General features: G+C 32.0%; 3 protein-coding genes across 7 annotated transcripts in view; 2 read left to right on the forward strand and 1 right to left on the reverse strand.

The window, feature by feature from the left end:
• LOC130453285 (unconventional myosin-Va) overlaps window positions 1–2483 on the forward strand; it is a 32925-nt gene extending 30442 nt beyond the window's left edge. For all 3 annotated transcript variants that reach the window (XM_056792949.1, XM_056792957.1, XM_056792941.1), the window contains exon 21: window positions 89–2483. In XM_056792949.1, the coding sequence (XP_056648927.1) occupies window positions 89–208 (120 nt within the window). In that variant the 3' untranslated portion in view covers window positions 209–2483. The remainder of the gene's footprint in view (window positions 1–88) is intronic.
• A 655-nt stretch (window positions 2484–3138) lies between these two features.
• LOC130451942 (succinate--CoA ligase [ADP/GDP-forming] subunit alpha, mitochondrial-like) lies at window positions 3139–7363 on the reverse strand. Its single transcript, XM_056791298.1, has 5 exons — window positions 7303–7363; window positions 5783–6090; window positions 3860–4058; window positions 3565–3750; window positions 3139–3413 (listed from the first exon to the last, which is right to left on the reverse strand). The coding sequence occupies exons 1-5, from the start codon at window positions 7361–7363 to the stop codon at window positions 3139–3141; spliced, it is 1029 nt and encodes a 342-aa protein (XP_056647276.1).
• A 2647-nt stretch (window positions 7364–10010) lies between these two features.
• Window positions 10011–27767, forward strand: LOC130441416 (chorion peroxidase-like). Of its 3 annotated transcripts, none has more exons than XM_056775094.1 (14): window positions 10011–10139; window positions 10801–11117; window positions 11175–11460; window positions 11510–11733; window positions 12323–12499; window positions 13255–13451; window positions 15489–15681; window positions 16711–16908; window positions 20259–20409; window positions 21224–21377; window positions 21978–22136; window positions 22251–22452; window positions 25198–25309; window positions 27599–27767. In XM_056775094.1, exons 2-14 carry the CDS (start codon window positions 10808–10810, stop codon window positions 27663–27665), a joined length of 2430 nt encoding a protein of 809 aa, XP_056631072.1. In that variant the 5' UTR covers window positions 10011–10139; window positions 10801–10807; the 3' UTR covers window positions 27666–27767. The 3 variants fall into 3 exon arrangements, with proteins under 3 accessions (XP_056631072.1, XP_056631080.1, XP_056631090.1); XM_056775102.1 differs by having other exon boundaries at window positions 11519–11733; XM_056775112.1 differs by having other exon boundaries at window positions 10061–10139; window positions 10971–11117.
• The last annotated feature ends 26 nt before the right edge of the window (window positions 27768–27793 follow it).

Below are 27793 nucleotides of genomic sequence, written 5' to 3' on the forward strand. Positions count from 1 at the left end.
TCAGTCTTAAGGCTGATATACACGAGACGGCAAAGTACTAGCACATCCATTTTATTTTCTATTTCCAATAATTTTTTTTATTTTTCAGGTTCTTCTTGACGTCAATCATCATTACTCAGTCCGAATAGCATTTACTCCTTCTGATATTTGTTTAGAGGATATTGAGATTCCTGAATCAATTAATTTACCAATGCTTGTCAAGCTTTAAATTAATGGTCTCAACTTTTTATGGTTTTCGTGATGAGTTATTTTAATATTTTGATAAGAAGAAAGTAGGTAGAAACGTTAAATTTTTACCTATGATTTTAACCTGATTTTATATGAAAAAAAGGCTTTAAATTAATTAGATATTACAAATATTATTTATTAATAGGAATTATTAAACTTAAACGTTAGTCTTAATTTCTGTATAGATTGTGTAATATAGAATTCGGTATCACGATGTTGTCAGATTTCTAAGAAAAACTGTTTTTCTGCTATATATTTTATAAAAAATGTAAGATTTTTAGTCAAAGTTTGATTATGATGTTAAACGATTCAAGTAATAGTTTATTATAGTTATATATATATATATAAAACCAATGTATAAATTAATTAATTAATCAGAAAAAATAAATTATGATAAAAATGAACGAACGTTTTATCTACACAGCGTTTCAATGATGATGTGTAATTTCTAAATTAATACAAATATTGCAGATTTTAGAACTACGAGATTTTAGAGCTACGGATTAGAAAATTTTGTATTTGTCTTGTAGTAAATGTTGATAAACTTATGATTCATTGATTACATGGGCTAAAAAAATAATTTTTATTATACATAAGTTGTATAAAAATGTCGAAATTGCGAATTGGAAAAAAATAATATGACTTCGTCTATTCTATGAAACTATTAGTATAGAAGGGAGCATAAAGGGAACGTTAAGGGAATTAATTAATAAAAAAATTGAAATTATATATTTATTTATTAGCACTAATCACAACCCAATCATTCTGTTACCATTTAACATAGATTTTAGTGAATTAATTAAATAAATAACGTTTTTGTTTTATTTTAACGAGACCCTTAAGATCCACGCAGTTACCGTGAATTCTATTCGCTATAGTAACATTATAATTAATGTTTTGCGGACTAAAATTGAGGTTATGGACATAGATTATACGTGGTTTACTTATGATTGTGCTACTTGCCATACAACCAACAAAACATTGGATCTTACGTGCGAGAACTTCAATTCATCAAGTGATGTGAAATCGTTAGACTTCTTTTTATTTTTCAGGGGATATTTCTTCACGTAAATAGGCCATTAACAATTCAAAAGTGAAAGAATGAGGTAATTCGACATATTAACTCTATTATTAATCCTATAGCCGAACGTTTGTTTCATGCTTACTTGTCATGGTCTGATTACCATATAATACATCGTAAACTACCCATTGTTTGATACTCCAAGAAAATCATTTTTATAAAACTTTTTCTATTTCTATTTCTCCGTGTCCATCTAGTCTTTCCAATGTCGGAACTGCGTTTCCAGTTCCAGAAGCTATTAATCCATCTCTGTTGATAAGAGAAGTTGTTTTGTCCTGCTTGTATCCGCTTTCCTTTCAGCTTCATAGGTTAATTTAAAACATAAAGTCACGCAAACTTCCAGGGACTTTGCCGGCGTTGTTGTCTTCCTTCTTTACTTATTATCAAAGATTTTATATTTGGGATGGATTTGGTTGAATCTGAAAAGCATTCGTTTTAAATGGTCTTAGTCTTCCGTTATGAAAACAGCATCATCTGCGTAGCATCAATTCTGAACTCACTGCTTCACATCCTGTATCCTCTTCCTACAGTTTTGACTCTGACGTTTATTATGCGGTCTAAGTCAAGTTGGGAAAGCATTGGACTTAAACTAGCATCTTGTCTAATTGCGGTTTAGTGAGTTAGTTCTTTAACTATTTGTATCACTTTTTGGTTAACTAGTTTTTTCAGTAGAATGCGTAAAACGTATTTGAGTTCTACTCTGTCGAAAGCGTGGGATAGGTCAACGAAGCATAGGAAAGCCGGTTTATTATAATATTATATAGATTTTTCTATAATTTGTCTCAGTATAAATATTGCGGATCTACTGTGCCTGAAGCTTTGTTAATATTCTATATTTTGGTATCATGATGCAATAACTAATTTCCATTCCAGAATACCATCCTGTATATTTTTCTCTGACCCATTTTGTGAAGCCGCAGTTACTTCTTTTGGTATCCGTTCCATGATTCTTAGATGCTTTTAAAAATAGATTGTACCAATGGTCATTTTGGAATCTTGTTTTTAATGTAGTGGTTCTTTTTTCTGTATTTAAGAAGCATCTTTGTAAAATATATTTTCTTTCGTTATATAAAGTACATTCAACCAGTTCGTTTTCTCCTATTTTCATTAAATTAGTATTTTAATGCATCTAAATGTTGTTGATCAAAATATTTGGATAAAGACTTAAAGAAAAGTCGAAACGTCAAATTTTATCTTTCTTCCGAAAATTATTAAAAAAAAACTAATTTTAAAACAAAATAGACCTAAAATCAACAACATTTAGATGCATTAATATATAAAAAAGTTTAAGAAATTAGTATTTTATATAATTTTACTTTAAAAATATTTTTGCTTCAAAATGTTATACCATTTTTTAATTGAACTAAAGCGTTTTGAACAAAGAATGTTTTTTTATCATTTAAAAAAATAGAAAGACTGGTAAGTGTATGATATCAATAGGGTGTTCAATCCTAGTTTTCCTTCATAATTTCAGAGTAAAGTTTGATTTAATGTATTCATTTATTTTGAAAAGTCTTGTATCGTGTTAAGTTATAAAACGAATCATTGTAGCTGTCAAAAATATTTCGTTCATATCATAGATATTCCTAAAGTTGTGATAATTGTTTACAGTTTATATTTACTTTAAAATTGTTTAAATAAAAAAATGTTAAATAAATAAGTTTGTAGATCTAACAGTTGTTTTATTTATGACGCCATTTTTTTTTTGGTAAAACCTTAGACTATAAAAAAATAACTTACGGTATAAAACGAACACGAATCTGAAGATTGAGGGAATGATATTTAGTTTTAATTTGTATTAGATGATTAAATTCAAACAATGAAACATTTTATGTTAATTTTCTTTGCTTCATTACTTCGTACATAGTTTTCCCGATTTCAGTTAAAACACTTGTAATTGTAACTCCAACCGATTCCAAGGCTTTAATTTTATCGGTGGCTTTGCCTTTGCCATCTGCAATTATAGCTCCTGCGTGTCCCATTCTTCTACCAGGAGGTGCGCTCAGACCAGCGATGTAACCAACTACAGGTTTAGCATTAGGACCACCATTATGCTTTTTCAAATATTCAGCAGCTTGTTCTTCTTGTACTCCACCGATTTCACCTATTAGGAAAAATTTCATAATTATGAAACCAAAACAACTCGTGACATTCGCACAACGTTGTAGATTTTGGAAATATTACCTAAACATATTAAAGAATCGTAAAATAAAAACGATTATATCGAATTTTAAATTTAAAGATAAACTGCTAACCGATTATAATAATTCCTTTGGTATTTGGATCTTTCAAAAAAATTTCTAATACATCGATGAAATTAGTTCCATTGAAAGGATCTCCACCAATTCCAACAACTAGTGTTTGTCCTAATCCAAGGATGCTAGTTTGATTGACAGCTTCGTAAGTTAATGTACCTGATCTGGAAACTATACCGACGATTCCTTTAATAAAAAAAAAGAAAATAATATTATTTTGGTCCATACAGCGTTTTACCCTTGTAGCTAAATATTATTTGTATAAAAATTGAATACTGAATCGAGTTTCTTGTACCTTCTTTGTGAATGGCGTTGGGCATTATTCCAATTTTACATTTTCCTGATGCTATAACACCTGGACAATTAGGACCGATAACTCTAGATTTTTCCTGAAATACTAAAGCATGCTTCACTTTTACCATATCATGTTGAGGTATCCCGTCAGTAATTACTACAATCAATGGAATTTCTTCTACCACCGATTCGATGATTGCCTTTAATAAAATAAAAATATTCATAACAGTTTTGTTGACTAAATATCTAAAGTTATTCAAATTAGACCAAATTAAATTGATACGAGGTCTGCTTGTGGAAGAGTGATCTATCAAAGAAGCAGTTGCTGTACTGAAAAATTAACAGTATATTAAAATACCAGAAGATTTTTCCTCAGATACGAATGCTGTAATGCCTTTTTGTTACAAGTATCTCAAATTGTTTAAAATATAAATTACGGAAATTACACTGTAATGTAGGTAATCGGTTGGTAGCACTGATTTATGTTTGACTGTTGACTGTTTACTCCACCAGAATTGCGAAAAGTTGCTTAACCGCCATAAATAATTTACCTCACATAATAATATCAATATATTACAACTATCCACTCATTTTGAGTTTGGTTTTATTTAAATATTTTGTTTATATTTTATGACTACATTTACTTTATCTAAAAACTCATTATAATTGATTGTAAATAGTATCTTGAATTGAAATAACCTCAAACCACCCATCCAGTCAGCTGTCAAAATTAAACTGTTCATCAGGGGCACCAACCCATTATAGAAACTTCGTCCATTTTCTCAAAACATCCGGAAAATAATCCACGAAATGGGCGTTTATCTCTGGTATCATCTCTGCACTTGTATAAAATGGCAATCGAAGACGTTTGGAAAGTAATCAGAAGTTACATCAGGTGAATTTAGTAATAATGAATTACGACGTACGTAGTCCATGAGGTTTCATCAAGTAAATAGAGTGGTTTCGTAAAAATTTTTATACAGGCGTCAGGGATAAGTTTCAGCTCGAACGACCACTCAGTCAAGTTGTTTTGAAAAATTTCTCAAATTGATTCTGGCGTTGTTATAAAATTTTTGACTAAGGAAGGATTATTACCAACACAAATCAAAAACAAAAAGTAGACTGTTTACGTATCCAACATTTTAAACAAATCAAAAGTTAGGGAACGAGATTCATTAGAAGATAACCCACGTGCTGGAGGTGACTACACCAGAAAACATTAAATTAATGGAAGGAATTGTTCTAAGTAACCGGAGCTCAAAAAACAAAAGAAATATAGCACAGACTGGCATTTTCGAAGAAAGTGTTCTAAGGATCCTACACGAGCATTAGTGCAAAAGTTGTGAACGATTTTCAGAGTTTTGGCGGGAGGAGCAAAAAACTAATCAATTGTAGAAGATGATGAAACTATTTTTTACTATGATCTGACAGTCTGGGGCTACGAGGTATCCTTTAAAAATCAAATAGAACCATTAACGCGGACAAAATCAGCCGAAGTGTGTGGTTGCTTCTTGATAAAGCTCAAATCTACACTGCCTCGCTTTCCAAGGGAACTAACTGTATACGAATGTGGCTCAGGGATTGAAAAAACACCATATGGACCTGATCTGGCCCCTTCTGACTATTTTATTCACTAATCTGAATGCCCAGTTAAGGGTTAAAACATTTAACTGCGACGATTAAATTAAAAGGCGTTGTATGAACTCTCTTGACTCTAAAGATGATTTTTATTGACGAAACATGGTTTAACAATCATGATGTAGTGAATTAGGGTTAGATAGATATTCGTGGGCTATTCTCTAAAGGAAAATGGTTGTGTTTTTTTGCTACTATTTAAATGGAAGTTCTAATAAACAAGATTTGTTTGTGATTATAAAAAGTATAGAAATTTTTTTGTCGAATGACTATATTTATTAATACTTACTTGCGCTGCATTAGGTGGCGGTACGAAAATTATACTGGCATCGGGGTTAACAGCTTTCTTTGCCTCTTTGACCGAAGGAAAAATTGGTAAATCAAGATGTTTTTGTCCGCCTTTTTTTGGATTGATACCTCCTACTATACGAGTTCCATATTCCAAACACAATTTACTATGTATCGTACCACTTTTTCCAGTAAAACCCTGAACTATTACTTTAGTATCTTTTGTTAAAATAATATTTTTCCTAGTATTGTCGTAGTTACAACGAATCTTTTCAAGTCTAAACGGTTTTGGTCGTAAAAATGTTGACACTTTAGAAAAAAATATTTTATACATTTTTTTATAATTGTAAATGTCAAAGTGACACTCAATGTTATCAACATGGTTCGAAAATGGAAAATTGAAACTTCACGGAGTAATTTTAATCAATAAAAACGGTACAGGAATGCAGGAACTAAAGACATCTGTAAAAAGTTAAAAATATCATGAAAAAATTAAATGGAACGTAAAAGTGAATGATCTACACTTGAATTACATCAAATTATTATTAGAAATATGTCAACACGATTCGAAGTAAAGTTTTAAAAGCGTCAGTTATTTTCTCGAATAATTCTGCATATCAAAATTCTATGTTTATTAAGAAGTTCTGAATTTTCAGCAATTTTCGAATCATTTTTAGCTTTTACAATAAAATTTAGTAAATTTGAAAGACAATCTTCACAATCGTAAAACCGTTTATCGAATTTAATTTTCTGTAGAACTATGATGATCTCAGCTTGATTGAAAACCAATGTGATGATACAAAAATAGTTAATCACCATCAGAACAGACGACAAGTTTATGAAGAAGTTCAACTAACGTATTATTATAATTATACATTATTCTGAATTGTAAAGGAGATCAAAGGCTTCATCGTCGTAACGAAGAACATGGAGATTTAGATCTTCAATGCATCCGTCAACATGGAGGTACCACAATGGATATGGAAAAATTGTTTCGATAATTGGTTTAAACGCATCCAAAGTTTACCTTAATGGAGAATATTTTGATAAACAACAAATTCATTTCTAATTATAAATATTTATTTTTTTTTGTTGATTTCAAACCCTAAATCATCATCATCATCAAGACTTTCAATCCTTTGGATTATGGCTATCGCTTCAGTGCTATAAAATTCTTTTTTGAGGTGGATTACTCCTCGTTTTCTTTATAGTTTATTGTTTGTCTTAGCTGCTTTTGTTATTTTACATTCCTAAGAGGTAACCCTCGTACTTCGCTGTTTTTCAAAATTCTCTTGTGATTGCAGCCCAATTGCAGTTTTTATTGCTAGATTTTCTGCGTTAAGAATCGGGAGCTTCACGTTTGGGATGACTTCCAATGATAGGGTAATGAATTTTTAGTAGTATTGATTCCATATAAATTTCATCATGTACTGTGTGTTTAAGGGTAACATTGGCCCAAACTTAGTAAAAGTTTTGCTATGCTGTATTGTAATCATATGACGTGTTATCAACCTAGTTTACCTATTACTGGATATGTAGCACCACTGGCCCACCTATTGATGAAGTGGGAGATTAGTTCCATATCTCACAACCACTCCAGTGCTGCTCCATCTTAACTTAACTTAACTTAACATAATAATATATATTCAATTGTTTCAAGTATTTTTGGTGTCATAATGCTGTTACCTTTGTTATATACAAAATAATTCGATTTTACTGTTTCATGACATCTTTGGCCCAGAGTTGGGGTAACTTTGGCCCAGTAGTTGGGGTAGCTTTGGCCCAAGATGGTGACTGGGCCAAAGTTACCCCAAGACTCATATTTTCGATAGGTATAATACTTGAGTAGTATTTTATAAGTAGCTTCGTACACAAAACCACTTGAAATATTTTTATTATAATTGTAAGCACTAATTTTTGGATATTTTTGCAGGAAATATGCCGAGAAATCGAATAAAACCTCTTGGAACAAGAAATTACGCCAATCCAACAAACCAGAAGTCTTAGAGGAGTGCTTAGAGGCTATTAGGTCAGGTGACTTAACCCAAAGAGCTGCAGAAAAAAGGGATAATAAACATAGATCTACGATAAAGAACAAACTTAGAGATACAAAAAATGTAGGACGTGCAAGAATCTTTAGTGATGAAGAGGAGCATGTTTGCGAACAACATTTAATTAAAATGTCTGACTATGGGTTCCCTGTAGTTGAAATGGATTTTGGTTATGCAGTCAAAAGCTATTTGGACAAAAAGGTGTCCTTATTTGTCAGTTCAAAAACAATCTCCCTGGCTATGAATGAATATCAAAAAGGTCAGAGCCGAAGTAGATGCTTCTCTCGTCGAAAATTACATTGATAACCTCAAAGAAGAGGTTAAAGATGTTTCCCCAAATAATATATTCAATTACGATGAGATGAACCTTACTGATGAGCCTGGGAACAAAAAGGTTATCTGTAAGAGAGGAGCAAAATACGTGGAGAACATTTGCAATTTCAATAAAAGTTCAATATCAATAATGATGGCTGGGAATGCTGCAGGCGACCTCTTGTCCCCATATGTTGTCTATAGAGCTGAGCACTTGTGGTCCACATGGACTGAGAATTGTCCTGAAGGAACTCGATATAACCGCTCTAAAATGGGTGGTTTGATGCAGTATGCTTCGAAGACTGGTTCTAGTCTACATTGTTACCAGGTGTTAAAAATCGAGATCTTTGGAGGTAACTTATCTTCTCACATCAGTTTGCATGTGCTTGAGATCTGTGAAGAGAATGATATAAGGCTCGTTTGCCTCCCTCCGAATTCAACACATCTAACGCAACCATTAGATGCAACCATTAGATGTTGCCTTCTTTGGACCAATGAAAGATTGTGGCGTGACATCCTCCGCAAGTGGAAATAGTGAGATTCAGGATCCAAATTTGCTACGATCCCTAAAGATTTGTTTCGACGATTGCTAAAAGAGGTAATGGCAAGTTTGGAAGAAAAGCGAAGAGACAATTTGACGGCTGGATTTGCCAAATGTGGAATCCATCCCTTAAACAAGCAAAGACTACTAGACCGTCTTCCACAAAAAACCAGCCCGTGGATAAACTGTCTATAGGAGAAGCTTTTATGGAACAGTTGGAGAAGAAAAGAGCTGAGTTTTTAACTAAAGATGGCCCGAGGAGAAGGAAGAAAAAATTGCAAGTGCCTGCTGGCAAGAGTATTGCATTTGAAGAGGTTGAAGCAGCCATCTCAGAAGCAGCCATCTCAGAAGCAGCAAACAAACCTTCTCCCAGTGCGTCGAAGAAAACACAAGTTTCCAAAAAGAAAAACAAAAAAAAGCAAAACTCCTCTTCAGATGAAGATGATGTTGAGATGGTGTTAAAGTCTGATGGGCAAAGCGAAACATTTTCCGATCTGGAAGAAATATTAGAGGAAGTAGCAGGCATACCTGTTCACAGGCCTAATGATACCTAATGAACACCAGTTGCGTTGAAACCTGAAGACTTTGCCATTGATAACTTTGTAGTGGTATGATGTTGAATGCATGGAAAAAAGACTCAAGTTTTGGCGCTGGCCAGAAAAATAAGATTGCCTGACTTACGACTGGGTGGATGTTTGTCAGAAGATCAATCCTCCAAAAATAGCTTCAAAGAGGAACCAGTTCAATGTACCAGAACTGGACAACTAGTATGAAAATATATGTTTGTAAATATGATGTAAACTGATATCTTTTTTTGTGCAATACAATTTTTTTTTAATAATATGAAGTCCGTTTCATTTATTACCATTTCTCATCATTTCATGGATGTTTTTGAAGTAAAAGCAGGTAAAAACACAAACTAATATGTCTGGTGGTAATTTTATCTTGTCTAACTTTAGTCCAACCAACTCTAAACATAGGTTTTATATCGTTTGAAAGTATGGGACAAAGTTTCCCCAATTCAAGGCAACTTTGGTCCAAACATTTAAAAAATTCAGTATAATATTGGTTTTAATTTAATGATATAATGTTTGCTTACACATTAAGATACATTGAAAATTAATATAATCAATGTCAAAAGATACGGAGCTGATAAAACCATAACATAGCTTTAGATTTGGGCTAATCTTACCCCAGTTGACGGTATATTAAAATCAAACTTAAATGAAATAATGAAATGAAAAAACCACAAACCTTAAGAAAATAACGGAGATCATAATTTCCTGTGTTAATTTCCTCAAATAGACTGTACTATAAATTAGAATTATCTACAAAAATTCATCAAAAAACTTATACCTAATTATTCAGTTCTGATGTATGGTAGCAAATTAAATGAGTTGTACTCATACATTTTTGTTCTATTTTACTTTTATTTAAGTGATTTCTAGATTAAGGTATGTGAATTGTTCAAATTTATGATATATACATGAAAGAAAAACTATGTATTTTTATAAAAAGCTCAACAATTTCATAGAAAAAACAATTTTTTTACGAATATATTCGATTTGAATGTTTTATAAAAATTTTTTTAGCATTCCCTTGTCTTTTTTCAGTTATTGAGTCTATGGATTAAGAAAAGTAATATAATTTATCGGTGGTAATATTTTAATATTAATGAAACTTTTTCCCACGTGTTGTACACTATACTTTTTCAATACGGTGCATTTTCTGACTCCATTGCCATTGTTCGAGTAATTAGCATTAATTATTTCACTACCAAACATACATAGTCTTCTACCAAAATGCATCAATCAAATAACGAAATGTTCCGGGAATAATTTCAATCTTCCGTTTCTTCTGCAACTCCCTTTCCATGTCCACATCTCCTCTTGGATTCTTTGGAGCACTTCCATATATTTTAATCTTTTTTCTTCCGATTTAACTTTTTTCATCTAATTCTAATCCATCTATCTTTCGTTTGCTTTTATGTTTCTATATCTAAGCAGCTACTTCTAAATTTCCAATCCAAGAAATAAATCTACAGTACTAGTTTCTTTTTTCATTAAATTTTGGTTTTCGCATATTTCAATTTTCAAACTTAAATCTTCATTACAGCTTCAAAATGGAATTGTTTTATTCAATAATAGTCATATCGTTAACATTAGCTTCATCCCACATAGTCAAAGATCACCAGCATTCAAGTTCCCACGTACTTTATGATGTAAATGAAAAATCATTTAAACAAGGAAACTATTTGCATCAATCTGTTAATTTTAATCCATTAGAGTCTTATGTGAATAGTTGTGGAGATGGTTCGAAATGCATACCTTTTGTAAGTTGTCCGGCACATATTTGGACCAAAGATAAAGTATTTTGTAAAACTTTAGTATCCAAAACGGGGATATGCTGCAGCACAGGAAAAAATCTCACTAGTAAGTACAATCATGTAAACTTAAGTGCTATCTAATTGTTTGAATTATTTTCTCTAGAATCATTTATTTCTAAAGATCGAGCTCATCGACATCATCAATTAAAATTAGATTCTGCATCAATTGGTGTTCTTAGTGACAAAAGTAGAGCAGCTATGGAGCAAATAAGAGTACAAGAATCAAAGTTACTAATGTCTGGTCCAAATATGATGTTAAAACCAGGTACTCCAAGTTACAGTCACTTCAGGAATTCTAGAAGGTTCGGTACAAATGATTTGGCTGAAGTTGTGAATATCGGCGCTAAAGCTTTAGAAATTGCAATAGCTACAAAAACTTTCGTACGAAGGTATAATTATTTACTTTTACAATGGTTCCAAAATGGTTTTACTATTTAGTATTTTTAGAGAGGGAATTAGTAATTTGGAACTAGAATTAGGAATGTTCGAACAAGATTTAAGATCAACTCCTTTAGGATACGCTTGCTTACAAAAACCTATATGTCCGGCACGTGATGAAAAATACCGAAGAATCGATGGTTCGTGCAATAATCGTTATAATACGTTATGGGGAGCAACTAGAACTTCTTTTTCTCGGTTATTGGCACCATCTTATAGCGACGGTAAGGATATATTTCATCTATAACTCACTTTATTGTTGGTAATTAATCGTCAGATGCGATATCACTATCATCAACATTTAAAACTGTATCTTCTTCATTATCTTCTTCGATTGGGTAATTTATACATTCTAGCATCTGAAAAAAAAACGAAAGAGGCAAAATCACAGTATAATCATGTGTAACTCACTCTGGGAGGCTAAATAACTTTCACTGAAATTTGTTGCTACGAAAATGATCTCAGAAGTTATCTCGTTGTAGCTCCATACATTTTTTCTTTACAAGAAGTATAAAGCGGAGATTTCGTTGGTCAAAACAATGATTTTGATGGAACATTTGTGTTTTACATAATAATATACGGTGTCTTGAGACATTGATGCTTTGTTCGTTATGTTTCAATTAAGTCAGACCTTAAAATTTTAGACCGATACATTTTTTATAAAATCTGAAGGTATTTCAACAATTTTTTTCCAATCTGATGAAGTATCGACGTATCTACTGGTTCATAGCGGATAGTTAGCTTGAAAATTATCGTACCAGGATCTGATTATGTTTTTAATTATAATACGCCACTTTAATATTTACTTTTTAGGAGTTTGGTCGCCTAGAAGATCAGTACTTGCAGGTCATAGTCTTCCAAGTCCGAGATTAGTTACTACCGTTGTTTTTAACGAGAAAGAAGCTGTTAATAGAGAATTTACACTCTTGGTTATGCAATTTGGACAGTTTATTTCTCATGATTTGTCGCATGCTGTAGTTACTACATATAGTGAGTATTTCTAATTAGGAACTTTAGGAATTAAACAGATCAACAAAAAATATTTTTTTCGCGAATATTTATTCGCTTTTTGTATGAACTAAATGTTAATATATAGTCTTAGATTTTCATCTTGACTATCGTATTAAAGGAATTTGCTTCTTAGATTATACAGGGTGTCCCACGACGAGTTAAAACTATCTGTATATATGGCAAAATACTTATAGTGGAATCATGAAAATTTTTACGCTCATCCAGTATATTAATACATTTTTGAAATCTACGTAAAATTTTATCATACTTTTGTCTAAAAACTTTTTTCGAAAAATGCATACATTTAGAGTTAATTTTTTTGTAAAAAAATTGAGCGTTGTAGGTCTTTATAAATTATTTTTTTACGAGGATACCCTTAAAGATATGAAAATGGTTTCTATTCGGTTGCTTTAAGCAAGGTCAGACGTATTTAAATCTGTTCTGAAAAATTCTCTATTTTATACAGGGTGTGCATAAAAAGTGTTCAAAGTTCAACTTCTTAAATATCAAATTTTTTTATTTTTTTAAATAAAACCACCCGGTTTTTTTCTATATTAATGCATTCAAAGGTAAAAAATAAGTCAAATTCATGTAGATTATACCTAAACCTTACCGTAATCCAGATATTAAATGTTTTCTGTGAATTTTTAGAGATGACGTTGCGTCAGAAAATTATTGAAAACTTTTGTTGAAAGAAATTGTAATTTTTTATTTATTTATAAATAATTTCATAGGTAACGGTAGCGCTATATCTTGTTGTACGAAAGATGGAAAAACAAGTCTTCCCATTGAGAATCGTCATTATGCCTGTATGCCCATACGTGTACCTGACGACGATCAATTTTATAGCGATTACAATCAAGGATGTATGAATTTCGTTCGATCTGTTTTAGCACCACGAGACGATTGTACTTTAGGCTATTCACAACAGGTAAATAGCTCTTTCGTTTAGTACTCATAGAGTTTATCTATGAGCTAGCCTGACCTATAAGTATTGGATCTCTATAGATCAGTCATATAAGAGATACTAGAGCTCTCAACCTTCAATGCAAATCTATCATTCATATTTTATTCTTATTAATGTCTGGTCTATATTCTAAATTTATCTTAGTAGATTCATTGAACTTATTTTTTTCAACTCGTTCAAAAGCTATAACTTATCGGGACAAAAAACTACGTCATGGTAATGATTGATGTATTGGAAGTATATTATTTTTAATATATTCCAGACAATGTGTATACAGTTGAACAAAAAATTTTGTTTGTATGTCGTGTATAAAATTCGAGTTTTCGTGACACAAATCTAATTCTTTACGAATCCCCTACGTATTTTTTATTATTCAACCACTAATTCACCAATAAGAAATCGAGTTTTGAAGGTTTAATAAGGGCTGATAGTCGGACATTCATTGAATACCATGTATTAAGCTGTTTTCTTAGGTTATATCAATCTTTTCTTCTTTACGATTCCCTTAAGTATTTTTTATTATTCAACCACTAATTCACCAATGACAAATCGAGTTTTGAAGGGCAAGTAAGGGCTGATACTCTGAGATATATTGAATACCATGTACCACGGTGTTTTTTAAGGTTATGTGAATATTTCTTCTCTGCTTTTTAAGGTTATGTCGATTTTTTCTTCTCTACGATTCCCCTACGTATTTTTTATTATTCAACCACCAATTCACCAATGAGAAATCGAGTTTTGAAGGGCAAGTAAGGGCTGATACTCTGAGATATATTGAATACCATGTACCACGGTGTTTTTTAAGGTTATGTGAATATTTCTTCTCTGCTTTTTAAGGTTATGTCGATTTTTTCTTCTCTACGATTCCCCTACGTATTTTTTATTATTCAACCACCAATTCACCAATGACAAATCGAGTTTTGAAGGGCAAGTAAGGGCTGATACTCTGAGATATATTGAATACCATGTACCATGCTGTTTTTTAAGGTTATGTGAATATTTCTTCTCTGCTTTTTAAGGTTATGTCGATTTTTTCTTCTCTACGATTCCCCTACGTATTTTTTATTATTCAACCACCAATTCACCAATGAGAAATCGAGTTTTGAAGGGCAAGTAAGGGCTGATACTCTGAGATATATTGAATACCATGTACCACGGTGTTTTTTAAGGTTATGTGAATATTTCTTCTCTGCTTTTTAAGGTTATGTCGATTTTTTCTTCTCTACGATTCCCCTACGTATTTTTTATTATTCAACCACCAATTCACCAATGACAAATCGAGTTTTGAAGGGCAAGTAAGGGCTGATACTCTGAGATATATTGAATACCATGTACCACGCTGTTTTTTAAGGTTATGTGAATATTTCTTCTCTGCTTTTTAAGGTTATGTCGATTTTTTCTTCTCTACGATTCCCCTACGTATTTTTTATTATTCAACCACCAATTCACCAATGAGAAATCGAGTTTTGAAGGGCAAGTAAGGGCTGATACTCTGAGATATATTGAATACCATGTACCACGGTGTTTTTTAAGGTTATGTGAATATTTCTTCTCTGCTTTTTAAGGTTATGTCGATTTTTTCTTCTCTACGATTCCCCTACGTATTTTTTATTATTCAACCACCAATTCACCAATGAGAAATCGAGTTTTGAAGGGCAAGTAAGGGCTGATACTCTGAGATATATTGAATACCATGTACCACGGTGTTTTTTAAGGTTATGTGAATATTTCTTCTCTGCTTTTTAAGGTTATGTCGATTTTTTTTCTCTACGATTCCCCTACGTATTTTTTTTTATTCAACCACCAATTCACCAATAAGAAATCGAGTTTTGGAGGTTAAGTAAGGGCTGATACCCTGAGATACATTGAGTACCATGTACTACAACTTGGAACCTAATTAATAGGTTCGATCTTTATCTAGTATTGTAATCTTAACACGTATTATTACACTTTCACCTTTATAAATGTCTAATTAGAGAAATTGATCATTTTTCTTTCCAGATGAATAAAGTTACTCATTTTTTGGACGGTTCTGGTATTTATGGCTCAACTCCCGAACAAACGGGAGAGCTTCGAAGCTTTATCGGCGGAAAATTGAAAGTTTTTAATGATTTTGGGAGAGATCTATTACCACTTTCAAAAGATCCAAACGCATGTCTGACAAGAGAGGAAGGAATGGCTTGTTTTGAATCGGGTAATCAATTTGTATAACTGTTCCACAAAGTTTGTTATATAGCTAGAGGACATTATAAAACTGTCGAAAAATATCTAATTCTATTTGCAATCAGTAGATTTAACTGATATTGCTAGCCCTCAAGTCATAGAAAATCCATTTCGGAAGCTGAGAGGATAAAACAAAGTTAATTTACTTAAAAAAATTTAAAATAGAAAGTTCGAGTGCCTTGGTCGTGATTTTTATATTATTAGAGCAATCCCACAGCCATGGACACACTTCAGAAAGGTTTGAGATCAACGCTGATGTTCCCAAGAGATGCCTCTTGTCATCTACTTTCTTTATCCAGCAACAGATCACCATAATCAATACAAATCTTAAAAAAATTCTGGAGTGCAGTAGAAACAATTTGATTGAATTCAATGCAGCAAACACCGAGGCTGCTATTTATACAAAGGAGGCTTGTACTGCAGTTGGGGATTTAATTGAGTGGCCGATTTAGCCAAGGCAGCTTCACAAAAATTTGGACCAAAAAACTATATATTTTCGGTTCATACATCCAATTAAAACTTGATTCCCAAGCATACCCTGAGGATATTCGACTCAATTTAGAAGAGAGCAGTAACGGTCAAGATTTAATCAAAAACCTGAATAGCTTAGAGCATAGAAGAAAAGTCGCTAAACTGGTTTTACCGATAGTTCCACGGCAAATTCCCTTCCGAGCTGTCCAACTTAATTCCGCCTAGCGCAGTTTTTGCAAGATCTACTTGACACGCAAACGTGGTGGTTCAGGAGCAACGAGTTTGCCTGCAGTCGCCCAGAATTTGTTTGGAGAAGGGAAATCAACTACCAAGACATGTCTTTTCTGAGCGTTACAACCTACAGAAGTTCTAGATCTATATACACAGAAAAAGTGCGTGATTAATGATTATTTCTGTAAAAAAACAAAATTTTTATTTTGCTCCTTATAAAAAAGGCCCTCGGTAACTAGAATTCATTTTCTCGTTTGTATAATTTGGTTGTTCTATATAAACTGTTATTTTTTCGTAGGTGATACACGTACTAATCAAATGATCACATTAGTAGCCTTGCACACAATTTTTATGAGAGAACATAATAGAATTGCCACTATTTTATCTCAACTGAATCCCGAATGGAACGATGAAGAAATATTTTTAGAAACAAGACTCATAGTTATCGCTGAATTACAAGTAATCACTTACAAGGAATTTTTACCAGTCATCTTGGGTAAGTCTGCCATTTTGTAAAGCTTTTTGCTACGTTTGCTCTCGTTTAGTCTGCGACCAGCTAACACAGAAAGAATTAAAAGCGTTAGTTTATCGAAATACATCTATTCAAAATCTAAGCAAGGAATATTAATAAATCGTCGTTGCATTCGATTTAAAATAAAAATTTGCATTTGAAAGTATATAAAATTCAATTCGTGTAAGAATTAAAGGATAATCTCTCTTTCCAATCGAATGACAAGGAAACCAGGATTATCAGAAATTAATGGACTGCTAAAGTGAAATATGTAGAGCCACCATTTTTGTACGTAATATATGATCTAGACTAATGAAATTTTATTAGTTATTCTACATCTTTTAGATTCCTAATTTTTCGTGAATATTTACAAAAAAAGTTGAGAGATGAAAAACTTCAAACAAAATCATTGTACAGTAAACAATATATTATGTTAGTAATAAAAATATGTGAAACATATAGCAAACAAAAAAATAAAATTAATTCATGTTGAGAAGATGAAATATTTGAGAGAAGTTGGAGATAAAAGTAACACACGTTCTTGTCTCAACAACTAAAATAGAAATAAAGAGAAAAATGGGCACGAGAAATATTACATACAATAAAAAAGTCCATTATTCACGACATAATACAAAAGACGGGATTTTAAAACCCTGTTATGTCTAGTGTATATCACAAGAAGACAAATGACACGCTCGACAGAACATCTCTTAACTATTGAAATAATCAATCGCAATATCTATCTTTTAATAGTCTATTCATAAAGTCTAAAACATTTACTATTCGTATATATTTGAACTAAAAACTACAAAAGAGGTAAATTTTCCATTGATGATGATGACCGATCGGGAAGGCCAATTTCTGCGTCAGTCCCCGAAATTATCGATGCAGTTCATGACGTGATTTTATCAGACCGTCGAATTAAGCTAAAACAGATATCTGAAGCACTGAATATTTCATAGGAATGCGTTCATCATATAGTTCACGTCAATTTCGACATGAGAAGAATTGCTGCAAAATGGATCCTCAAATAATTGAATGTTTACCAAAAGCGTGCAAGGGTGGAAGCATCGATCGCGTTCGATCTATTTGAAAACGATGTAGACTTCTTAAGCCGAATTGTTACTTTGGATGAGACTTGGCTACATTTCTACGATCCAGAAATAACGCAACAATCGATGGAATGGCGGTCTCCAAGACCTAAGAAGTTTCGTGTCTAAAAATCTGCTGGAAAAGTTCTTGCTTCAGTTTTTTGGGATTGCCATGGTTTAATCATGATTGATTTTTTGGATAAGGGTAGAACAATAACTGGAGATTACTATTCGACCACTCTACGGGAAAGAAAAAAAGTAAATTTTCTTCCAGCAAGGAAGTAATAAAAGCTGTGGAGGTCTGGTTTGCAGAGCAAGAAGAAACATTTTTTTAAAGGTCTAGAGACGTTGCAGGTTCACTGTAATAAATGTAAACAATTAAGAGGAGAATATGTTGAGCAATAAAATATTTTCACATTTTTTTTGGTTCTATAGTAGGTTAAGAATTTTTCAATATATCCTCGTATGTATAAGTTTGTCATTTATTGTACCATTAGTTTGTGAGTTATATCATTTTAAGTGAGGAAACTAGTTTGAGGAAATGCATAAAAAGAGATTTATTTGGTTGTTTTCTGGAAAAAATTGGAACCATTGAAGCCAAGACTTAATCTGATTTCGTTCCAGAAAAATAAACCTTTTAGCATTGATTCAGATCCTAAAAGCATCAAGTAATTTCTGTTCATTGAAATAGCACATAAATCATGGGACAAAGTTTCAAAATTTAAGTTTTTAGGTAGTATTTACCAAAACTTTTGGCTCCCGTCCAGTTCCCATCGCTTCTTTTGGCTAAGATATTCGCATTAAGACCAGATGAGTTACCAGTCTTCTGATTTTCACAGGCAGATATAATTCCCTACTTTTTCAGTAGGCAGAAGTATACATATTGCGAACGAATATTTGACATTATTATTTACGTGAAGAAACGACTCCAAAGCTTGTGAAGACGTGCGATTGGTTATAGCATCAATATTTTAGGACGCGTATGGTACAATATCCATCGACTATCTCAAAAACGGAATATTCAAAAGACTAAAGTGTCATAAATCAATGAATACTATGACAAAATTGAATGATTGGCTCCTCAGCAATTTTTCCGCGTGCTTAAAACTTAAGGGGATGCTCGCTGGACAGAACCTTTACGTCGATGAAGAAGTTATCGCCGAATCTGAAGCTCATTTCTATCCAACCAGGTGTTAGCCGTTAATTTACTCATGAAATTACCGCTGGAAAACTAAAACTTTTTATTATACTGTTTATAATAAAGTTTTAATCATAGATAACCAGTGCAGAAAATCGATCAGTTTGCTTTCTCTTTTCTAAACATTCTCGAATCTTAGACAGGTTAATAAAATCTCTCTGTAAACTCATCACCTTTCTAAATATTTCAATACTTTGAAAGACGGTTTATTTTCCGTAAATTTTCTAAAACTACTCGGCTTGTTAATACAAACAATGTAGCACTGAATCAGTAGACTTTCCAGAAGTTTCTCGCAATGGTTTTAATACCGGGTAGATGAGTTCTAAGTATAATTTCAGCTCTTGTTCATAAAGTTCTTCAATTTATATTTTTTAAGTAATATTGTTCAGTTTCATCACCTCCGGTTTCACAGGAAGTGTCTTCTTGTTTTATATCTTAACCTAATGGATCACGTCCTTCGATCGTAGCTTCATCTTCATCGTAATAAGCTGTTTCTTTTACCACATCTATGATTGCTTCAACTTCATCTTCTGGCTTTCAGATTCACGTGGACTGTCATGTATAAAGTCTTCCTTTTCAGAATCATTGGAGTCAACAGGTTTCTTATCACTTTGTAACTCATCTCACAAATTTTTAATCATTTTCATAGCTGCACATTTTCATTTAAGCAGTAATAGAAATGGAAAATTCTTTGAGATATCGAAATAATAATTGACCTCTTACATCGAAGCAGCAACTGTCGTCGCAGTCTAGATACTGGCAGCTCCAGCTACTGAAAAGAGTAGTGCAGACATCACTGAGTAATCCATGATTAAAATTGATTGTTCAGGTGATTTTCACCCAACTACACGCGCCGGGTTAAAGATCATATTATTCAAAGGATTTTTTGAGATCTTTATATGTTTTTGAATGAAAACAACGTTTACTACAGACTAAAAATTATTGGAAAGTTATTAGTACATTATAATATTTAATTCGTTCAATTATTCATATTTTCACTAAAAGATTCTGGTATTTATTTACATATATATTTGCTTCATTTTCAGGTTACGAAGTAATGGAGGAATTTAATTTGAATTTAAAAGATGGTTATGAATATTATTATGGTTACGATCCTGAAATTGATCCTTCCATTATCAATGAATTTACTGCTGCCGCTTTTAGATTTGGACATTCTATTGTTGATGGAAGATTGAAGTAATAAATTTCTATATATTCACATTCAAATTTATCTAGTTTTCTGCTATATTGATTAGGTATTCCATTTCCTTCTGGGTCCGCCTCTTCTCTTCTTTTTATTTGTTTTGTTTGTACTGTTCTTTCTTCTCTCATTTTCACTATGTGTCCAAACCATCTTAACTATATTCAATTTATATATAATTTCTTATTTGATTCAGTCTTCGCTCCATAGTTCAGCATTGGTAGAAGTCCTAAGTCGTAAATTCTCGTTTCTGAACGTTTTTTTATCTCTCGTTTTGAAAAATATTCTGGATACTGGGATAAATATGTAGTTATAGTCTTATTTAACCCATTGGCTACGCGTTCGTCACTTTTATAACTTCTTATTAACATTTTGGAAATTTTTTACAAAGCAAGACATTTTTTTTCACCTAGAACGCACTCTAAACTTACTTATTTGCATTTTTTTGCCCGAAATGATTCCAATAAGTGCGTCATTATGTTTCATGATTATCGTTGTAATATTACTGATGTATTATCATCCAACGCTATGTATTATCATCCATATACTCATTATATTTAAATGTTATCGTAGTATCATAAGATACCATTTGTAGCTTTCTTTTTGTCTAATTTATTGCTCGGCCTGCTGCTGAAAATATGAGAGAAACTTGTTCCTTAAAAGTATTTAGTTACAGCAAAAAGTCTTATCCATCAATTGATTGTAATAGAAATAGGAATTATACGAGTTAACTAAATTGAATAAACTGATTTGTTGAATAACTCGAGGGAAAAAACTGTATGAAATCTGACTTTAAACCTTATATTTCAGTATATACGGTTTGAATAAATTAGAACAAATTATATCAATACCAGAAGTTATGTTTTATCCGTCTCAAATGAGAAGAAATAAATTCATAGATATGGTATTAACTACATTAACGACTGACCCTATACAACAAGTAGATACGTCATTTCCGGATGCTGTAAGTATGAATTGTCTTGTAAACGTACCTTGTAGTATTAAAATATAATATTAGAAAATTCAGAATGGAATTCGTTTAGTATATACATTTTCTAACGTACCAAATTGCAAGTATCCGATTGTAATTATTTTAATAATGATAACAACACATGTTTCTTGGGTCGCCATCTTTTCTTACTTCCGTTACAGCAGTGTAGCCAACGTACATACCACCAAAATGATAAATTTATGTTGGCAGATCGATTCTCTTACTTCAGAAACTAACATGTATCTTTATATGTCCTATATCCTATACAAAATTGTTATTTAATGATATTAATATAATCTCCTAGTTTATTGTCATCTATTAGATGAAATTCGTGAAGTTTTAAAAAGTGTTTTTAATAAGAATCGAATACCGAGCGTGCAGCTGTAGCGATTTGTAGATGGTTTCGTTGATAGCTTCTTCAGATATCTAAAAGATTACGTAGAGGTTCATAACTCGTATTCAAGGCGTTTTGACTATGAAAAATATTTTTATTTTCATCAGTAATGGTATATTCGAGGAAATATAAGCTCTCTGTACGTCTTCTTTAATTAACTCATATCATTTTTTTTTCAGCTAACAAACTATATGTTTAGAGTTGGGGATCCGTTTGGTGTCGATTTGGCATCTATCAACATTCAACGAGGTAGAGACCATGGATTGAGACCTTATAATGATTACAGGGAATTAAGCGGCTTACCAAGATATAAATCTTTCAATGAATTTGGACCAGAGGTATTTTCCTCACCTTCAATTTACTATATCAATTTATTCTTGGAATTCTTGTGTTGTGTATCTCTTTTCATCAATATTTTCATCTGAAGTGCTACTAAAATGATAATTTTTTAGGGCGAAAAACTGAGTGCTGTCTACGCAAGTGTAGATGATGTGGATTTATGGGTCGGAGGATTATTGGATGAAAAAAGCGAGGGTAGTTTGGTTGGTAGAGTGTTTCGAGATATAATAGCCGAGCAGTTTCTGAGATTAAGGAACGGTGATCGCTATTTCTTTGAAAATAATCCAGATGTTAATCCTAGTAGCTTCACTGAAGGTGAGTTTATTTTGAAAAAATTATAGCTAAACCAAAGGTTAATCTATTATACCCTATATACTGATTTTTTCCAGCATAAAAGTTAATTTTTTGTGTTGTTTTCAATTAAACAAGAATCAAAATTTCTTTTCATGTCGAAATTATTGATTTTTTAACTGTCTATTGTCCTGCTATAGACCAAAAAGTCTTCTATCAATCGTACTCAAATTACTTTATTGATACAATTATCTCAGACCTAGGAACAGAGGAATGAATATCCCACCACCAATTTGGCTGCTTTCTTCAATCAAAATCCTTCACAACGTTTGCGCACAGAATTGGTTTTCAAAACCATGAAATATTTTGCAATTATATACCAGAAATTATTAAGGTCATATCTTAGCGACTGAGAGTTTTGATCAAAATTGAATGAAATCTGGTGTATTTGAAGGCAGCGTTCTTGTATAGCTACTGCACGTGCTAGATACAGCAGATGATACCGTCAGTACCAGCGTCTATAATTCTTCAGACACAACAAAATGATGTCCATATGGTTGAAAATTGATGATTGGTAATTTGTTCAAGTTACCAAAAAATATCAGTGTAATTCAGTTTTACTTAACAATATTTAACAATTCTTTAGTACCAAATACTTAGAATTTAGTTCGTACGGGATATGATTGCGAAGCAAAGTACAAAAACACCAAAATAAGACTAGGCTCACACAATAATTCCATCTATTAGAACCACAAGGCAATAGAAGACTAAAAAAAAAACTAGCAGCCAACCAATAAACTTGAAGAACTTTCTATGTTTAATGTTTTCTAAATGCAGTAACACCTTAAAGATAGACAGTATTTGAACATTTTCTTAGATTATATTATGAAAAATTAAGAGATTCGGAAAAATAGGTGAATATGTATCTCACTTTGTATCTTTCTCGTCGGTTAATGTAAAATATTGTTAACCACCAAACGGTCAGATGCCTTACGCGCGAATGAAACGAAATTAACGTGACTTAATTCCAGCAACGACGTGAATAAATATTACTAACTAAACCTTCTCCCAAATTTACATTTTATCCTAATTTGGAGCCCGACATTCTCGACTCTATTTCGGCTAAAATATGCCGGGACTAACAGATAAATATGTAACCGCAATTTTTCATTTTCAGTCAAATAAATGTAATTTTTAAAATTATTTTTAATAGTACGATGAAGAGTTCATCAAATTTAATCAACCACAAAAATTTTTCTATGCACGAACCTCGATTTTTCAACCTTATTTCAATGTCGTTCGAATAATACAGAATGGCGCATATTTGACACATTTACTAAAAACAATGAGATAATTATAATAATTACTTGGAATGTAACGATAATCAATTAAATCCGAAGATGAATAGAATGATTTTAATTGCTATTGAATTGATGGATAGAACAAAACAAACCGAAAAGAAAACAGTAAAAACCATAAAGACATCGATCTAAAATGATAAAAAAACGCGACAAAAAAAAACAGATAACTTTTGCCAGAAACAGAATTACGATTTATTCTTCTCATTTTTCCTTTTGTCCTCTTTCTTTCCTCCATCTTGTCTTGTCCTGTGCTAGTATTATAATTTAATTTATTCTCTTTTGCATTTGTTTTATTATATTTACTATTTGTTAGTTTTGTTTTTCTTGGACTGCCTCTTCTCTTTCTCCTTATAGTTCATGTTTTCCATATTCGTTTTGTTAATCTTATTCGAACTAATTTAACGTTATCTTCTTTACTTTTTCTTTGATTATTTCTTGTTATAAGTTATTCCTTATAATTTCGTTTCATACTCTATCTATACTTGTTTTTCCTTCTATTTTTCGTAGGTACTTCATCTCGATTGCGTTTACTATCTACTACTATTTCATTTTTATCCATGTTTCACTTTAATATGAACTATTATTGTATTGTAAAAACTCATTTTCACTTCCTTTTATATTTCTTTGTTATTGAACGCTATATTTTCCAATACATAGTGTATTTCTGTTTTATTTGTAATTTCCGCTTATATTTTGCCGTCCTGTGTCATTACTAATCCAAGATATTCAAAATTTTACTATTTTGCATTTTTTTTCATCAAATTTTTCGTTAGTGCTTCCATCTTTCTGTAATTTTCTCCCATAATAACTGTCGTGTGCATATAGTGAAGTTTATTGGGATCATATTGAAATATCTTTAGTTCGTTTATATGTGCCTCGTCCGTTTCCTTACATTTTCTTTAACAATAGTGGACTTGGACTGAACATTTTGAAGCTTTCTGATCTTTGTCTATTCAGTTGTACTTACAGTTTCTTGTGATAGTTTTGGTATTAGTTAGTTTAATATCTTCCGATCGTTTCTTTGGATTGAGTCGAATGCTACTCTCAGGTCTATGAACCTTAAGTGCATCATTTCTCTTTTTTTTCGTAAAGTTTTTCCATTTTTTTAACCCTACCTGCTCTTCTTCTAGCTTCTTTTAGTCTTATTCTCCTAGTGCTGCTGCTGTTATCCTTCCTTGTGGAATGGAACTAGCAGGTTATTATCCCATTCTTGTAGTGATGTTTCTGACCTTCATCATCTCTCAAATCCATGTCTTGCCTTCCTATCTCAGATTTGACCATTTCTGGATCTGTATTATCTGCATCATTTGTTCAATAACCATTTATCTTCTACCAATAAATCCCATCACAGTGAAATTTGTCTAGTTGATGAAATGTTTAATTAATTTTATTTTTCTCTCATTTTCAGATCAATTATTCCAATTAAGGAAAGCTTCTATGGCTAGAATCATTTGTGATAATAGCGATCATATATTATTGTCACGACAAGCTCCAAATGCCTTTAAGACACCAGGATTGGGGTAATATTTATATGCTAAATATTCAATTTAAGCTTTACCATTCGAATATTTTATGGTGTATACCTGAGAGGTATTTATCTCCAAACTAGCTACTTAATGTTACATCAGGAAAAGCTTATACACCGATTGGACGAATTTGTTGTGGAAAAATTGAAGCCGAACAACAACCCAAACAATTTGAAAAATTGATTGAAAAACCATTAATTCACAATCTCATCAGTGGACTCGAAAGAAGGGAAACAAAATTCTAGACCAATATTGGCGTTTATAAATAAAAGAAATTGAAAGATAATGAAGACATTAGAGAAGATTTGTATAAGAATTAAAGAAGCTTTGATCGAATTTTTCATTAAACATTGATCTACTAACGAAGAAATTTCATTTTTGAGCAATCGACTGAGTTATTTTAATTTTTATATAATTGTTTATGTAAACCTTCGGTCTCTGAAGAAGATAACTTGGTAATCGAGACGCTTGACAGACCTTATGATTTTGAATGTTGGTGTTCAGTAGTGTCTCCTATGATTATCGAATTGAAGCGGCGTTGCCAGGACTAAAGATTTATCAGTAAATTTAGAAGAATTTTTTATTCTAAAATGATTATACATAGTAATATAGAGGTGTCCAAAATATGTCGATTTAAATTTAGCAATTTGAATTGAAGAAGATTGATAGGGCGATCAAAGTAGGGTTCAAAATTTCGAAAAAAATCGATATTTTTGAGATATAACTTGGTTTAGAGGTAAATCGCTCGCAATTGTCATATTTTTAGCTTCCCTATACGCCTCTTCTCTGTATCGCTTCTTCTATAGGACACCCTGTATATAATATATTTACTAAATTAAGTTAATTAGTGAAAATCGATGAAATTACGTAAGTTTAAACTACCAAACTGTCTATTTTTGATTGTTAGTTTACATAGATACATAGCTACAAATGTTTCGATGTGAATTTTGAAAAATTTTAAACGAATCTTCATTTCTGAGGTAAATATATATTTTGAAATTTTTCATTGAAAACGAGGTTGAATTGAGAAACTTTATTCTTTTATCTGAGTTAGTTGTTAGTTTTGATGTGAAAAGCTGCTTTATTAGGGGCTTGTCTTATTTCGAAAAACAATGGATGATGAACAATCAGGTGAAGGTTTTTTAAGAAAAGCAAACCATAACTACGGAAGTTTGTTTGGGAAGAGATATTGACGATCAATACCGTATGGCCAATTCTGAGTTGATTTATTTTCACCTAATTTATTTTTCATTTCAGTTTTATTTATGTATTAAGAGGACTACGCGTTGCTTGTATAGAAAGTGTTTATGCTTTCTACAAAAGTCTACCTTATAGTGAAAAAAGAGGCATTTAACAGAGAAATTGAAACCAGGTAATCTGAATGGTTACCTAAAAATTCTTGAATTGACAAACCAAAGGACTAAATGTGAAGCTTGATGGACATAAATATCCAATTCGAAGTGGTAATCAATGACCGCCTATCATGGGTCAATAACATTCTGCCTCAAGGCCGAAATGTATGTCTCTGGTACGCAGATGCTTCGGACCTAGCGCAAGAAGGTGGACCAAAATGAAAGTTCTACATACTATTAGGAAAATCGATTATCCTTTTCAGATGGAGTTGCTAGTAATAAACAAATGTGCTCAGGAGTTTCTGGACAAAAACTTCTCTAGAAAGCACATTCTTAGTTATCCAAGAGATGTAATTAATCGAAATAGAGTAACTCTAATGTGGGTATATAAAATAATGAGGAAGTTTTGCCATTAAAAGGGCAACGACCCTATACCTTGGACCGGGACCCTACTATGACCTCACGAGATGCCACATCAATAACGAACTGAATGAATGTCTTAAGAATCAAATAGAGTTTCATTCAGGCTCAAGATGATCCTACAGATTCATAATCACATCAGCTAAGAAGTCTGAGGAGCTTCTTGTGGTTACCAGTAACGATAAACTGGTAGTCGGTTTTCTGAACAGTAACTGCCTCTTCAAATATATCTTAAGACAAAGAACTGTAGATCCTAACAGTATGTAATGGAATTAACAGACCATTTACTTTGCGAATGTCCAATTTCATTAAAAGACTCGAGTACTAATACATTAGGAAGGGGTTTCAAAAGCTCCAGGAAATTAACCACCTACCAGCAAGTTTTGACTTTATTTCATAATAACCCCTCCTAATTTCCTCATTTAAAATATAATTATAATTTCAATAACCAAATACGAATATTTATCAATTTTTTCGAATTAAGAATAAACAGATTTTAAAATTTTTTCAGAAATGAGTTTGTCGATTGTACCAGTGATACCATCCCACAAATAGACTTCAGATTCTGGACTCTATAAAAAACACAGGAAGTGCCAAATTAGTTGTTTTATATTGTCACTACATTGTTAATTTTTAAACCATTTTATTTGTTTTATATAATAAATTTTATTTATTATTAATCTTGTTTGAGTTATTCACTGAATTA

Source organism: Diorhabda sublineata, chromosome 1 (genome assembly GCF_026230105.1).
Source record: "Diorhabda sublineata isolate icDioSubl1.1 chromosome 1, icDioSubl1.1, whole genome shotgun sequence".
NCBI classification, from domain to species: Eukaryota; Metazoa; Arthropoda; class Insecta; order Coleoptera; family Chrysomelidae; genus Diorhabda; species Diorhabda sublineata.